A 16900-nucleotide genomic window follows, 5' to 3' on the forward strand; every position below is an offset into this window, starting at 1 on the left:
CTGCCTTAAGGGACCAATACATACTAGTAATTTTGTGTGCCCAAATATGCAAGATAGCAGCAGAGTTAGAAGATACCATTTTAATGTCCAAGGTAATTTATAAGAGCATCTCTTGCTTGTACCTTATTAAGATAATTCAAGTATTTTACATTTTAAGTGAAGAAGAGGGACAGCAAAATTAAGTGTGTAAACAGCAGCTAAGAATGGAAATCATCATTTGCAATGCCAAAGGACTAAACCATAGTCAATACATGTGGAAAGGAGAGAAGGTTCACCAGGTGAAGAGGGGATAGCGGGAATTTGTTTTTGAGCAGGGTCCAGGCTTTTGAAGCTTTTTTGAGCTTTTGTAGAAGGTATGAAAACTACTGCCAGTTAGAGCACTAGGACACTATTTTAGCAGCACTCTTCAAGTTGTAGTTATTCATATGGACCTTTCCAGATCAATTTGCTGCCTTTGCCAAGGTGGAGTAGTGCACATACTGTGGAAGGAATGGACAGGAACATTCCAACTTTCTTTGTCTTTCTCACTTTGTAAGAACTTCTGCTCAGCAGCTTTGAAGGTAATTGGAAAGAGTGTAAAAAGCAATTTTCACTTGTTTATCAACAATAATTAAAACTAGGCATTTTTGCTACAAAATTAGATGATCCCCAGAGAAGCAAGGAGCTAAAAGGCAGCTAGAAGAAAGATAATTCAGAAAACAGCCGTAAAATTATTCTGGTCTCAGTGCTTTGAAGTGAGTTGTACAGCACCACGGGTCCATTGTTTCCATAAGGCTAAGTTGTATAAATAACACCATAAAATAAGTAGGAATTCCTCCCGTAAGTTGTGGTGTCCCTGCAGGATTCTGCCCAAACACACAGGTTCCCTGTCTGCTGCTGCCTCTCATTTGTTGCCTTCCTGTTCCTGGTGGCCCCACAAAAACAAGATGTGGGTTTTCAGGACAGTCAATGACAACTTGCTTCTGGTCAATGGACACCGAGCTGGAACTTCTGTCCTTGGTCTCTGTTTTTCCATGTTGGTGCCAGTAGCACAGTCCCTGGGTCTGTGGCACCAGAACCACATTGCACAGTGCCCTCCCTCACTGCTGTCACAGACACAAGTCTGGAGACTTTGATTCAGTGCAGTGCAGAAAAAGCTGCTGGGCTTCTTCTTCATGAAGGACAAATGGACAAGCAAAATGAAGAGAAAACAAAAGACAGGCTTGTCCTTCTGTGCTGAGAAGAACACGAGGTGTAAGGAAACCCAGTGGTGCGTACTAGACTCCTGCTGCAGTTTGTGCCACAGCACCACAGCAGGTACGTAGGCAATCACTGGAGTGTGTCATCAGATTACCTGAACATTGCTGCACTGTGTTATTAGATAGGCTGAAAACTGAACTGTATCTAGTTTCAAATGCACAGTCCATGTCCTGAGAGAGCAGTGGTCTGTTTGGAGCAGTCTCAGAACAACCTGCAATACCATGCCACTCATGTGGTTGGGCTTTTACAGCAAGGCTGGTCTGACATTTGTCCAGCTGAGCAGAGACAGAGCAAAGACATTCTCCTGTCATGATGCAGTGCCAGACATAAAAACTAGAGCCAGCAGAGGTAAGTAACCTCGGCAGAGCAATCTGATAATGCAGCTGCACAGCTGCCACCTCACCAGCTACCTTGCTTTATGGAGGCATAGCCACTTTTGGTGAAGTGGGGGATCAGGTTGCAAGAGTACCTGACAAGTTAGTCAGTCATCCTGCAAACAATCACGGCAAGAGCAGAGGTCAGCCTCAGAGCTAAAGAAGAAACCAGGCATCCTGGGCTACTAGTTTTGCTGCCTACTATTCTATACTAAAAAACTACTTGGAATGGAGGAAGAAAGTGAGGCAAGGAACATGACATGGGTAACAATGCTGCTGTCATCACTTCTAGGAAATTAATCTGTTAGATGTGAGGACCTTAGCTTCAGTAGACAGCCCACTGTATTTTCGGAGAACAAGGTGTTGTCTTGTGCCATTGGATTGCATTATTAGTGTTACAGGTGTCCTAATACAAATCCATGCGGCCAGTGAGAAAAGGTCTGCAACATGAACACAGATAGATCCAGGAGAAAATATAGGGAGGGTGCACAGGCAAATGTGGGAGTGAATTCCCACCCACATGGGTATTGTAGGTGTCAGACCAGCTCACAAGCCTGAGAAACTCATTTGTGTTCCTTGTCCTGGAGGAGATACAATAGCAAAGCCAAGCAAAACTTTAAAGAAGAGAGATTTTCTCAAGCCAGTCTTGAGAAAGAAAGTAGCCTAGATGTGCACAAGTGTGATAGATGAACACCGAATGAGAAAAGCGCATGCTGGCCATAATATTGACAAGGAAAGATTAAATAATTATCACCTAATCAGTACAGGCAGGGACTACCCATGTGGGTGGACATATCTGCCTGGATTTGGCTTGTTGCCATTTTCCATAAGGCAGAAGTGCAGCTGGTCTTTACAGGTTTTGCGAAGGATCTACAGAAATAGTTGCTGGGGACTGCTATGAAGACCGAGGAGAAAATTTTGAATAGAGGGTATTGGAGCAGCTTTTTTGGGGTTGCAGCAGATGAGACCAAGGTCATGGAGGGAGCTGAGAAATTCCAGGGTGTGACAATGTTAGGAAGCTACACCAGACTGGCAAACATAGGCTTATAGATGGGATTCTTCTCTCCTAAGACAAACTGAGATAGGACCTGGAATCAAATAGATGATCAAGTGTAATCTGGCACTCCTCAAATTGTAAAAGATCTGATCTTGTGTCATTGTCAAGACTTCCACCAGGCTGCTGCATACTGAGCCCAGCCCGATAGGAAGAGTGGCTATGATTTCTGAGGAGTAAAGAAAGCTCTGCTCTGTTCCAAAGCAAGGGACCAGAACAAAGCTCACCTTCCCTCACACAATGGTCCTTCCAGTGCCCAGGCTGTAGAAAAGTTCCTCTCATTCTTCAAAGTATGGCAGACCAACTTAGTTAAATTTTACAGTTCTGTCTGAACACTTGAGAGATAACGTAGACAGTGGAAAGAGAAACACACACAGGACCTCCACAGCAGCTGACTGTACCAGAATCTGGCTGTTCGAAGCTAGGGCATGGTTAACTGATAGGAATTTATTTTGGAATTACCTCCAGCTGAGGATGGATTTGGTAGATATGATACTCCACTTGACCATGGAGAAAAGCAGAGCATGCTGTCAGAGATACCAGAAATGAGTCAGTTCCAACAACTCAAAAATTAGAATGCATATTGCAGCAACAGAGTGGGAACAAGGAAAACAGCAATCATAGTGACATACCAAATTCCTGTTCTGAAGAAGAAGGATGTGAAAGACAACACATTTAGCAATTACACATTCTTTAAATCACAAAAGGGAAAATCACAGAATTGTAAGAAAAAGAAAAGCACTACACTCAATGAGTGAGTGTCAATCTATAAAATGAGATTTTGCATGCACGTGATGTTTATGCCAGGCAGAACTGCAAAATTAAATGTATTTATACCCGAATGCAAAGGCAAGATGAGAAATGGAATATCAGATCAAGAGACAAAAGGACTGAATGCCTTGGGCTTTGGAAACTTGCAAAATAAGAAAGCAGAATGTTCATAAACTAAGGAAATTTTTAAATTGCATCATAATACTGTCACTAAGAGATTGTAATTTTTAAACATGGCCCTCAAAAAGCATTCCAACTATAATTTTAGATAATCCATAGAAACCAGCTATTCCAGCTAAAGTATGTGAATTTATGATCTTAGTGAAAAAAGCCACAAAAAAACCAAGCAAACCAACAAACTCCAAAAAACAGGACAGATAGTTTATATGGTCAGAAAGATGAACAAGTTAAGCCAAAATTTTACCCAGACCTAAATTTTTTACAGCATTAAAACATTAATGCTGATATATTGCCCTGGTGATTTCGCATCTGTGGAATAGCTATCGTGAATTTTACCCCAGTAAGTTAATATGATGTCTAGAGCATCACATATTTTGCAGTGTTTGATATGTTAAGACACAAAAATTAAAGAGGTCAATAAAGTAAAAACCTAGATTTCACTGCCAAAGAGTTACAGCTCACAATTTGAATAAAGAGCTATAAATAAAGTGAAATATGTATTTGCATATGCTTCAATAAAATTAAATATATATTTGCATATACTCAAGCATTCCAAACAATGATTAAAATGAGCTCAGGCCTCAAACCTTTCATTTGGAGCTATGTTCTTCACATGGCAGAAAAAGACACATTCCTAGAATTTGATACTAAAACACTGCCCTGGAGAAAAGAAAAAAAAAAAAAAACAGAGTATTGATAGTATCCTGTTCAATAGTAAGGATACATTCAACGACCTGGCTCTCAGCTGAGAACACAGGTTGGGAGCTGATGCAGACATGGATGAATATGTTTCCTCAAGAAGAGGGACTGAGAGGCCTGGCAAAAACATTTACCCTATGCAATACAAAGTGTGTGGACATGAACCTCATGTGACAGAGCCTCTAAAAAAATCATGCCCCTAACTGCATCTCTCTGCTGGAAATAACCAGAAAAGTAAAATAGAAAATGAAAAATGAGAATATTGCAGCTAAATGACTGTTCAATTGACACAGAGAAAAAACTAAGATAATTGCAGGCTGTCGAGTAAGAGCTGTTCAAGAAATTACCATCCCAAGAGCAGGATCTCAATATCTCTTCAGTAAGGTGCTGCGATGGTCTGTGTGTCCATCCTTGGTCTGTGCTGTATAGGCAGGAATACACAGCACCTCCCAAGTGCTCTGGCAGAGACAACCTGAGTGTCTGTACTGAGTAGTGACCTGAGCCCATGAGGGCAGGAGTGGTGTAAGATACGTATTTGTAGCCTGAGAAAAAAGAGGCCAAGATATTAATCAGTGTTTGAGCTTTGAGGTGAAATCTGTGCTGATCTGTCTGGTTTACAATCTGTGGCATAGATATGTCTGTGTTATGAGATGTGATAATCAGAGAAGCCTGCAGACTATGTCACCTGAGACAGCGCTCTAGAAAGAGGATGTTTGGAAAAGGCAGGAAACCAAAATTTCTTTTAAAAAGCATTTTTAAAAATTTGATCACTGAATGTGACTGAAGCAGCAAAGCAAGGAGAACTATACCACCTACAACTGACTTCTTATCCAGAGCAGTCCAGAATTTAGAAGTATGATAACTGAATAAAAAAATAGTAAAAAATTACCTCATAAGCTGGTTCAGATCACAAGAGATATTAAAATAACAGTTCTGAGAAAAGCATTAAAGAGAAACAAAGTATAAACAACACCAACCAAGGATTTAAAAGTCCATCTTCCTTCTAAGACCCAGATCACAGGGCAGAAGCTTCCACTTTTGGATATTGAATGGTGAATACAGCATAAGCATTTCAAATGATGTTGAATATAGAGGCGGCCAACTTGAGGATATGTCAGGACAATGTGAAAACAAAAGCTTGACTCATTCCTTACTGAAAATAAGCAGCATCCCCGGTGCATTTTTCCACAGGCTTCTCATTATGAATGACATGTCTATTTGCAGTGAGTTTATGCTCTGCATCTGGGAGATAATCCTATTGCTTCATCCAACTGCTACAGCTATCAAATAGAAAGGCTGAACTGGAAGATAAACCTGTTGTTATTTTTAAGTTCATAGAATGTATTCGAAAAAAAAGAAAAAAAGGCCAGTCAGGAGAAATATTCCTCAAGGAGTATCAGTAGCACCTTGGTATAAACATGCACATTCCTTGGTTCCTGTGGAGCAGCACCATGAAGCTCTGCAGTAATAAAAGTGGGACAAGAAGCATGGGACAAGAACAGCTTCAATGGAGGAGAGGCAGGAGAGCTCCCACAGCAGGGTGAAACTTTCAGTGTCAGAGAAAATCACGAACTTGAGGCAAGGCACAAAGGCAGCCACGGAAGATAGTGCAACACCGGCTGTTGGTGGGACAGGTAACTCAGCCCAGGTAAATCTCCACTGACTGCACCTGACATAATTTAAAGGTTGTCATCACTGAAAGATGACCCCAAAGAGCAACGGGAAGACTGATGGAAGCACTAACTAAAGAACTCTCTTTGTGTGCTGGCAAAACAATACAAAATGATACAAGAAAGGAGCCTGACCTGGTGACTACTCGGTGACAGGTGACATCCACACGCTCTTGCTGCCAGTCACTGCCCTGCAGCAGAGTTTGGCAGCAGGACAGCAGCGGGCAGCCCCTGCAGGGACAGCTGCTTTTCTCAGGTGCTGCTCAGCAGGGTTTGCACAGCCCCCTCCAGAGCAGGAGCCTGAAAGCAAGAAGCCTTTTACAGCTCCAGGCCTTTTTGCAACCCTCAATCTCTTGTAGATAGTTGCTGAAGACCCGGTGAAATCTATCTGTGCTTCTGGTCTGCCAGACTGTTCTTCCAAATAAGATTTTGCAGATGATATTGAATTAATTTAACCTATAGGCTCATGTAAATTGGTAATATACATTCATAATTCTTTTCCTTAGTGGTCAACACCAAGTACTTGTAAGGAAAATAGAGGAAATTTTGCAAATGCTTGCTAATTAACTCATAAAATATATGGCTTATTATCTCTTTCTAAATGTATTTTAACCTATCTCAGATGTTATATAGAAATAAGAATTAAATAGCAGATCTTCAAATACTATTTTTTCCTCTGTTTTGATTTTGTTTTGCCTAGTGTTCAACTTCCATGACCTATCACAGCAACACTAGTAGTAATGCTGTAGCACAAGAGTCTAGAGAAATAGGCAGTGGAAGGCTTTGCCTGCAAGCAGTTAAATATGTGTGATTCTCTTGAACTTCATTTTTTGTGTGCATTATTATGAAATTATCTGTGTCTTTTTTAATCTTTAAGGTAATATTTCATTATTGTTTTAGCTCTATTAATGTAGTATAAAGAAGAAATATTCCATTTTCTCTAATGAAGAAAATTAAAAATCAATTTCCAAGCCATCTCATTTAGAAAAGTAATTTTAAAAGCAATGAGACTATAATTTTGAATTGTGTAACAAATCAATTCACGTTTTAGAGCACACAGTTGTCAAGGGTAATTTGTTTAGCAAATTCAACTCAGGTTTCCAATGCAGCTTGTATTTTGTTTGTCCTGACCTTACTATCTCCATTTTCATTGTAGCACAATAGGAAAATACATGAAGACCTAATGTTTTTTACAGAGGCTTTTATTTCTGATTTACTGTGTTCCCTTCTCCGCTGTACTGACATCTCATTTGATCCTGTTAGTTGCCCTCCCAGTACAGTGCCCTCAGTTCAGACTCCTGAATCTGGTGCTGACTACCAGGCACCCCTCTGTGGGAGTCTATTTCTATGGAGGATGTTTTGCCTCTTTCTCCCCCACAATCTGAGTTACAACATGGGACAGGGGGGCTCTGACTATGCCAGAGAACCACACAGCCAAATGTCTCAAGTGTTCTGCAAAAATCTGCAAAGTCTTCCATTAGAGGTGATAATATAACATGATAAAGTAAGATCACAGGTGTTTTATAAATAAGTATACTAAGGACATGGAGGCTAAATCACTTTCCAAGGGCCATACATATATGCAAAGCCAGAAATAACAATAAAATACATCATACTTTTAAAAGTCTATGACTATCAGGTAGATTTTACTTCTCTCATTACTCAATAGTCTTTAATAAACCCTTAACTGACAAAACTATAGTGACCTTCCTGAAAACACTGAAACTCTCCCGGTTTCCAGAAAGAGAAAACTGATTCACCTTTTCTCTCCTTAGCAAAGGAAACAAAGCTTTTCATGCATGGGATCCCTGAGGATCAAACCCAAAAGCATCTCTATATTAGCAACCCTGTGTTCAGAACAAATCCAAAACAACCCTACATCAGCTACTGTGAAGAAAATAAACTCTACCCCAGACAAAACCAACACAGTATTTTCTTAAGCTTGGCTGATACTGAAATTCAGAGTGGGGCAGCCACATAGTTTAAAAGATTTCAGGGAAACCTGTTGGTCTTTACAGACATACCTTGGTGGGGTTTGGGATTTTTTTCAGTCTGCCATTGAAATAGGAAAATGCAGATAGCCCAGCCTCCTTTTCTGTACTTCCCTGGTGCAACTGGTAAGCTCTCAGAGATACCAGCAATATTTGAAATGGTTGAGCACCATTTCTTCTGAAGGGATGGAGCAGACCCCTCTTTTGCTCATCTTTGTCATATGCAGAGCGAGAAATATCTAATAGGTAAGCAGTGGCTCAAAGACCTCTCAAGAGCTGCTGAGCTATTCAATCAGTTTGGCTCTGGGAATATAGAGCCAGAACTGGGTCTGATGTACAAAGAGCCTGTGAGCAGAGTTACATGGCTATAAACTTGGCATGAGAGGAGATTGAGCAAAGCAAATCAGATGCCACAAGCACGATTTGCTCGCTGCTAATGATGCCTCTGTAACATCACAGGCTATCTCTAAGCTATATTTTCCACTGCCTTGCTGGCTTGCAAAACTTTTAATGGAACAAGTTTTTCTGGCAGAAGAACACTGATTTTTATCTTTAATGAGCAGCCTCTCTATCATTTAGCTCCAGGAAACAGCTTCCTGGTTGTAAACTGCTTGAGACTGCTGACAGCCAGGCAACTTCAAAAGCAGCCAGGAGCAACTTTCTTGCTAACTTTGGGAAGGAATTCAAAAATGCTGAAAGGTGCAGATGATTCTGTTATGGAACAGGAGGACTCTGCTTCCCGAAATGGAGAAATGATGAGTTGGGATATCAATGATATCAAACTTCCCCAGGTATGTGTCTGTGTCTTAGAAATTTATTTAGTTCTGACCAGTCATTTCCACCACTGATTTTCAATGCCTTCTCAGTCATGTATGACTCATTGCCTTTATTCTTTTTGTCACCTCAAGGTATGGGGGAGAATTTTGCTAGAAAATATTGAGAAAATATTGACATTTACATGCATTTCTCCTTAAACATATTATTGAAAGCTGCTGATGCATGAAAAATAGCAATGCTGCAGAAGCATTGTTTTCACTGGTGGATTAGGTGCAGAGAAAGCAGAGGAAGAAAAGGTGCCTCCTGCTGTAGGCACTTAATTAGAGATGTCCAGGACTTGCTTTTTGCCCTGGGTAGTGCTTTTTGAGAAGCGAGCACAGCACCCACAACTGCATTGCAACTATGGGTGCTCAGTCTCGCTGCAGATTGGGCTCCAACTCCAGAGCTGTCTTCCCGCATGGAGGCAAGTCTTTTCACAAGCACCTAGGGAAACCTTGCTTCATGTTTGCAGAGGTTTGCTGAGAGGCACAATAGTGATCTTCCCCTCCCTCTGTCCTTTTCTAGTTCAACCATGCTCTCCACTGAAAGCCCAGACACCCAGCACACCAAGGCCACTTCCCTGTCCCTCAGCTCTGCATATTTCTGCCAGATTTCTCCTGCTGCAGTCCTTCAGCGTCCAGCTCTGCCTTTCATCTCCCAGCCCTGCATTCTTACTGGATTCCAGCCTCCTCCCTACCATGACAGTGCTGTTTGCCCAGAGCCTCCATGTTCCAGGAGGAATTCCCTGCCCTTCAGCCCAAGGTCACCTCCACCTGCATTTCAGTCTGGAGGCTTCACTGACACCCTTCCCTACACTCTCCAGTGGCCACCAGGGGAGCATGGGAGTTTTTTCTTCTTGGTTGATGTTTTTACTACTGTCATGGCTCTCAGTCCTGGGATTAGCAATTTAAAGGAAATTTCTAATAAGCTTTTGTAGTAGCCCTTACAAGAACTTTTCCCTCAAAATCATCATCAGTTATGGTAGATGCTTCACAGCTTACTGCATTTTACTGTATTGACTGTACCCACTGATGTACACTGATGTGGTGTGTATTTGGGTCTTTGGGGTTTTTTTCCCCACTTTTATTTTTATTGCTCCTTACTCAGTTGTCCTTAAGGCTTGCTGAGTGTTCAGTGGGGTTTTTTTGTTGTTTCTTATTCTTTTTGTTTGACTGGTTGCGTGAATGAGAAAAAGCTCCTGGCCAGGCCTTCCTGATGCTCTGGGGCCTGTGGGGAGCCACAGAGATCTGTGTTTTTCCTGCCTTATCTCCACTGCTCCCTGCTGACAGCCAGCATCACCTGCCGGGGTGCTACAGTCACCTAGGCTAGAGGAAACACAGCAGAGATCCAACTCTGCTCAGCTCCTGGACAAGTTCCTCTCTTCCCCAGCCTAAAATGTGGCTTGCTTTGCTCTTTCCACAGCATGTGAGCCAGACAGACTGGTTTCAAGAATGGCCAGATTCCTATGTAAAACATATCTATAGCTCAGAGGATAAAAATGCTCAGAGGCACCACAGCAGCTGGGCAATGAGAAACACCAACAACCACAACTCTCGCATCTTAAAGAAGTCCTGCCTTGGGGTGGTGGTTTGTGGTAATGACTGCTCTACCTTGGATGGGAGGAAGATCTACCTAAGACCAGCCATATGTGATAAAGCCAGACAAAAACAACAGCGTGAGTATGAACATGGCAGCTCATACGTGAACACAACACAGCAGAAATCGAAGTATAGGATTGGATTACCCAGCCTTCCTTCTGCCATTCCTTATATTCCAATGCAACTCTTGATTTGGAACAATGAATTTTACACTTCTTACCGTTGGGGCATAGCCATCTGCTTGTTTATTTTCTGGTTCTTTTTCCTAATAATTTTTTAATCTCTATTTCTGCTGGTTAGGGATTGGTTCCCAGCCTTCTCAGCCATGAGTGAGGGTCCTGAGAAAGCTGTGCAGTGCAGGCAGCTCCCTGCCCTGCTGTTCCTGCCCACCCAAGTGTTGGCTTCATTATTGCACTGGCCCAAGAGTAACTCAGGAGGCACGTCTTGCAGGAAAGAAGCTGCTCATAAGCTGTGATGACTGGAAAATAGGCCCCACGGTCACATCACTGGAGCAAGACAATGCAAATAGAGAACATGAGCTGCACACACATTTTTAACAAGACCATTCCAAACAATTGTGATTGCTCAGTAGAGCTAGCACATACTGATTTCTGGATCTGATGTACATTTTAGCTAAAGAAAGGTATTACCCAGGTGCTCACTGAGGCCAGAACAATGTTCTCTAGAAACACACGACATTCCAAACACTGACAAGAAAAAACCTAAAACTGACAATGATAATAAGTGATAAAATTGTTATAACATTGTAATAGAAATAATTTTTAAAGTTATATTTAATAACAGAATAAAGGCAATGATTAATTTGTTTATATTGATTTTTGCTTATGTTTGGAAGTTTTTCGCATAATTTCTCTCTGTAATTTCTGAGCACCACACCAGAAGTAGCAAACTGCCACCAATGAACCATTGTATCACATGGGATTTATCTAACCAGTGTTGTGTAGAAAATGTTTCCCTCCATCCTTGCTCCAGGGAAATGCTGTCCAAACTGCAATGGGCCACTGCGACTCCTTTCTTGCCGAGGCCATGGTGGTTACCCAGTTACCAACTTCTGGAGGCATGAAGGCCAGTTCATATTTTTCCAGGTTGGTATAAAATTACCTAACATGCATGTAATTTTAAAGACTGGTATTTTAAGTTTTATTTAGCAAATTTTTTTTTGTTCCAACAAATAGGGGCTATGGAATACGACAAGATCAAATGACTGTAAGGAGAAAAAATTTACACAAGGTCCTAAGCAACCTAATCTAACTCTGAAGTTAGTCCTGCCTGAGCAGGAGGTTGAGCTAGAGGGCCCTTCCAGCCTAAATCAGCCTATGCTACTATGATTTTACAGCACAGTGTATGTTTTATTTAGGCTTGTGTGAAAACTTGTTGATTTTGAAGTGTTTTGCCTCAGGTACATAGGAGCCAACAAATCCTGAGAAGTCAGAAATGCCATGTTACCTCTTCTCCAAGGCACTACACATAATCATGAGGCAATCCTGGAACAGGAAATGGTTGTACCCAAGGGACTGTCTCTGGAAAATGCCATCTGTGTATTATATGTAACTTATATCTGGAACACAGTGTATGCAAAGTGTTTAAATAATGGGCACTATTTCTGGAAGCTGTAGTCCTAGCTGAGTAACATAACCACTTTCCTGCTTTCCACTCTTTCACTTATGCACAGCCTAAATAAAATTAAGTCTCTGTGGAAGCTAATGGAAATTAATGTTCAGATAAACATGTTTAAACTGTGAGAAGAATTAAAGTGACTGCAGGGACACTGTAGCCAAGCAGCAGAAGACCTCTTGGCTTCAGCTGGGGCTCTACTGGGGATACTGTCTTCTACAAATAAAAGGGGTGCACTGATTTTATGATTTCAGAGGGTTTCTACCCCATCCCACTTCATCTGGAATATGTTTATTATTTGATCTTACAGCAACTAAATCCTATTAAATACAAAGCATTAAATTAGGCCATAATGTCAGATTTTGGCCTGTGATATAAATTCTGCTCCCTTAAGTTTATTAACAAGGTTGCTTCTACCTTTAATATACCAAAATTACTTTCTAAAGTCCAAAGGAGCTCATGACCACCCACGTCCAGAAACGAAACTAGAAGCAGAAGCAAGAAGATCAATCCAAAAAGCAAAGACAGCTTTTTCTCCATCTTCTCTAAGACTAAAAAGAGTCCAGGAGATTGAGGTAACTCTTGCTATTGGTCAATGAAATTTTGGTCAAGTGGTCTGTGGTTCAAGGCACAGTGGAGGCTATCTGGGCTTTGGGTCTGGGTGGGAGTAGGCTTTACATCTCCACATTCTGCATGCCCATGATCAGCCCAAGAAGGACCAGGGCTGTCCTGAGCATCCTGCTCTCCTCAGTGTTGTCATCCACTGCCAGAACTAGAGCAAATTTGTGCCTGGTAGCAGCAGGAGATTACATCTACCCTGGTAAACAATGCAGGGCTGCAGGGCAGGCTAAGTTTCATCACCATTCACATGGAACTTCCTGAGCATGAGTATCTGCCCATTGCCTCTTGCCCTATTTCTTGGCACTACCAAGAAAAGCAAAGGCATCCTCCACCTCTGCTTGTTCCTCTTGAGTTTCAGCAAGGTTAAGAAGGGGAAGGTGCGTAACCTGTACCTGGTTTGCCTGGTTTGAAGGCAGAAGAGTGCTTTGAAGAGCTTTCTGAAGTACTGGCGATGTTAAAACATCAGCTCTGATGAATATGGAAACACTCGTGAAAGCATCTCCAGAGATTCTTGGGATTGCTGCACGCCTGATGGAGGGAATCCCAGTGACCTTTGTTGCAAAGGCTGTGTTACCCTCAATTGTCATCACCAGTGTTCACATGCAGTTTGCCTTTCGATCTGTTAAGGGTGGCGCATTCCCCCAACCTGGTGTTAGGGATAGTAATCCATGCCCTTTCAGCCACAGACAGAAGGGATAATTGTTCTGGGTGGGGACAGATTTCTTAAGTGGAAGACCTGGAGAAGGAACGGGATGTGGAAACCCAGGAAGGATATAAAATGTGCACACAGGAAGTTAAACCCATTTGAATAGAATGTGAATTTAGAAGTTGCAGTTTTCTACTTTCTACTGGAAATACTCAGGAGGACACTAAAAACCAGAACCTCTCGACACAAGTGCCTGGGAACAAAAGCATAAGAAAAAACAGCTGATCTGATTAATTGTCTAACAAATACAGCAACAATGCTTTTCCTATCACTGGTTTAGTTATGTCTCCATGAACACTGAAATAGTCCCGATCTAGGAAATACTACTAAGTCACGTGGCTTCCTTTCTTTTGTAACTGAGCCTACTGCTCAGTCAGCCTACTTGCTTAGGTCAAGTTTCCTGTAGACTTGCCTTCATCTTTCCCTTCCTAAAACATCTGCCTGAGGCTTTCACTTTCAATTGTGTGGGAGTAGAAACAGACTAAACATGTCACAAGTGTCTAATAGTAGAGCCTGCTCTTCGGCTGTTCTGACTCTGTACAGTCAGACTTAGACCATTTATTCTCATTGGCTTTCCAGTTCATGGCTCTCCAGCAGGTTTTCCTTCAGAATAACCCATCATATTCGTGCTTTGGCAAACTGGATATGATACAAGTGACTCAGGAGTCTGATTTGTCACACAGAACCTGTGTCATTCAACCTGAAAAAAAATATTCCGAAAAGATTCAGTTTTAATGTGTTCAATCTGCAAAATGTATTCTGAAAAGATTCAGTTTGAATGTGCTCACAAGAGATCAGGGAGGAGAACATTAGAAAAAGGTATGAGCCCAAAATAGAGTGAGTTATATATAGGATGGTCTCTCTATGGCATCTATGGCAGGTCTGTAGCTAAAGGTAGGCTGGGTCCTACACCAGATTGTTGGAATTTTTTTCTCATGGTGAGTGGAGAACAACTGAAAGGAGCTTTGCTGCTCCAGCAGTCCACAAAATCACTATAATTAAATGGATGAAAAAGCAGAATTATAAGGAAAAGAGACCTGCAAGCACTCAGCAGAAATTAATGTTCTGAAAGGAATTAAAGTTTGCATAATTATAATCCAATAATTGGGGCAATTAAAGAAAATTGTGAAATATCCAGAACAGAAGACCTAGAACAATAATTCTTGTGTGCTGATCCCTTGCCTGAATGAAATTTCTGTTTGTGGGGTAAAAAAATGTAAAGATGGGAAAATTTATTAGTTAGACATTGACTCAAGAAAAGCTGAAGAAGAATATTTTTGTAGTGAAAAGATCACTTCAAAACAATCAGTATAAAAAAATCATACTTAGCTTTTCTAATCTCCATGGAAAAAAAATAAGCTGTGGCGTCAAATGTATTAGCATAATTTCATTTTTAGGTCCTTCTTTAGTATATGCTGGCAGTGGACCCTAAGGGCTGTGAATGCAAGGTCTGTCAGTGTAAAACAGGCTTTGGGCAAAACCTGCTGAAATAAACCCAGAGCCAAGAGCTGGGAGCCTTGTTTATTGTGTCCCTACAGCCCATGGGCACCACCCCTATGGTGGGGGAGGCTCTGTTATGCCATCTGCTTTGTTATCTGTGTTCACAGAACCACAGGATGGTCAATGTTGGAAGAGACGTCTTAAGATCATCAAATCCCACCATCGTGTTAGTTGAGTGCCTTTGTAAGCAGCTCACAGAGGGGAGGTGCTACACTACACCATGTTTTACTAACCCATGCCTTGCTTTCCCCAGTCTCCGACAGGTGCAATGCCGACACAGGAGCCTTTGCTTCTTTCCAACCCGGATGCTCACATGCCGCCTGCTAATTTCAGGGGACATTTAAGCAAAAGCTCCCACGAGCCAACGCTGTGCAGCTGCTCCGGGCAGCTTCCATACCCAAGGACAGCCGGGGAGGATGGGGCCCCCAGAGAGGCACCAACCTGGGGCCGAAGCCTGTCCCTCAGGAGGAGCCCCAGAGCCGAGAGGCTGTGCAGTGTCCCTGCTGTGCCCAGCTCAGCCCCTCCTCCCCCGCAGTGCACCCCCCTCAGCCCCCAGTACCTCCTGCCCATGACAAAGGGTGGCCATGACCCCTTCAGGTCTGACGCGGGCCATTTAGGAGATGGATCATATGGGGAGAAATCTCCAGTGACCTTCAGCGGCAGCTGCCTCTCTCTGCCGCCCTACGCCGCGCCTCAGGGCGCGCCCAGCCCCACGGCGGCTGCGGCACAGCCTCGCCGACAGCTCTCGCTGCCTCCCAGGGGAAGCGAAGGGGACCGAGGTGGGGCTGGGCACCAAGCCTGCCTCAACTGCTGCAACAACGACATGGTTTTTAACCTGTACCCATTACGGTGACTGGGTTCAAACGTCCCTGCCCGCCCCTCCTCTGGCAACGGGTCCGATTCTCCGCCCCTGTGGCACCACAGACGTGAAAGTGCTACCAAACAGGTCACGCTTTAGCTCTTTTTGCAGGCGCCACAAGAGGCTTTTGTACCTAAAGGCTTGTCTTTGTTCCTTTTTATTTTACTGTCTTATTTCCCCCCACTGTTTCATGGATCTAATAAAAGCTATCAGCTCCTCTTACAGATTGCCTCGCTGCCATTCTGGTTTGGTAGCATTTCAACCCTCCTCGATACACAGCTTGTTCAAGCGTGCGGGACTGTTGGAAGGTGTAGATGGATGATCTCAAGGACCACAGCTGTCATGTGCAACCTTCTGCACTCTTCCAGTTTCTTCAGGCAGTCCCTCTTCAGGTGTAAGTCCCTGCACTGCACCAGCCTTGCACAGGTGTTGTATAGAGCTGGATGCAGGACTTCACATGGGATGTCATGCGAATGGAGTAGACAGGGAGAATCCTCCTCCTCCTCCACCTGTGTCCACGTTTCTTTTGATGCAGCCCAGGATACGTTTGGCCTTCTGAGCTGCATATGCAGACTGCCAGATCATGTCCAATACACCAATTGCCCTAAGTCCTTGTCTGCAGGGCTGGACCCAGTTTCCTATATGTATATATTCAAGGTGCCTTGCTGCTTTTTCCAGGCACTTTTCATTTCTTTCATTGCAGACTGTAAAGAACCCTTCAGCATCCATTCCCTACATCACCCCCTTTGCTGACCACCACCATAAGCTGTATTTCAGCAGGACCCTTCAGTTCTTTACATCTGTTTAAAATCTAGGTTGTCGTATAGGAATTTTCTTGCCTGAACTTAGTGGGTCAGACATCTTTGGCAAAGATTCCTTTACCTTTTCCCATAAATGACATCTGCATGACTTTGCTGCATGACTGGTCTCTGCTGCTCTTTGGACTGGGCTTCCAGGGCCACCAACCTCCCCTGCAGAGGCAGGCACTGACACACACCCCTGCTGCCACCTTTGCAAGGAAGAGCTGAGGGATGTCATGTACAATGTATGAAGCCATATTTCAAGACTGGTTCCTTTATCTACCAAAGGGAGAAATAAACCTTTCATTGGGATGAGTCCGGGAGGATAGTATTACAAAGCAAGTGGCCATAAAAACTTCACAGTACCTCAGAATGGGATATATCACG

At 42.8% G+C, this 16900-nt stretch overlaps 1 protein-coding gene across 1 annotated transcript; it reads left to right on the forward strand.

Annotated features, from left to right (window-relative positions):
- The first annotated feature begins 8667 nt into the window (after positions 1-8667).
- GCM1 (glial cells missing transcription factor 1) lies at positions 8668-15707 on the forward strand. The gene is made up of 5 exons (XM_066180320.1): positions 8668-8769; positions 10217-10469; positions 11386-11498; positions 12474-12602; positions 15108-15707. Exons 1-5 carry the CDS (start codon positions 8668-8670, stop codon positions 15705-15707), a joined length of 1197 nt encoding a protein of 398 aa, XP_066036417.1.
- Positions 15708-16900: the final 1193 nt, after the last annotated feature.

This window comes from Chamaea fasciata, unplaced genomic scaffold (genome assembly GCF_029207755.1).
Source record: "Chamaea fasciata isolate MVZ Bird 193981 ecotype frontalis unplaced genomic scaffold, bChaFas1.0.hap1 SCAF_3, whole genome shotgun sequence".
NCBI lineage: Eukaryota > Metazoa > Chordata > Aves > Passeriformes > Sylviidae > Chamaea > Chamaea fasciata.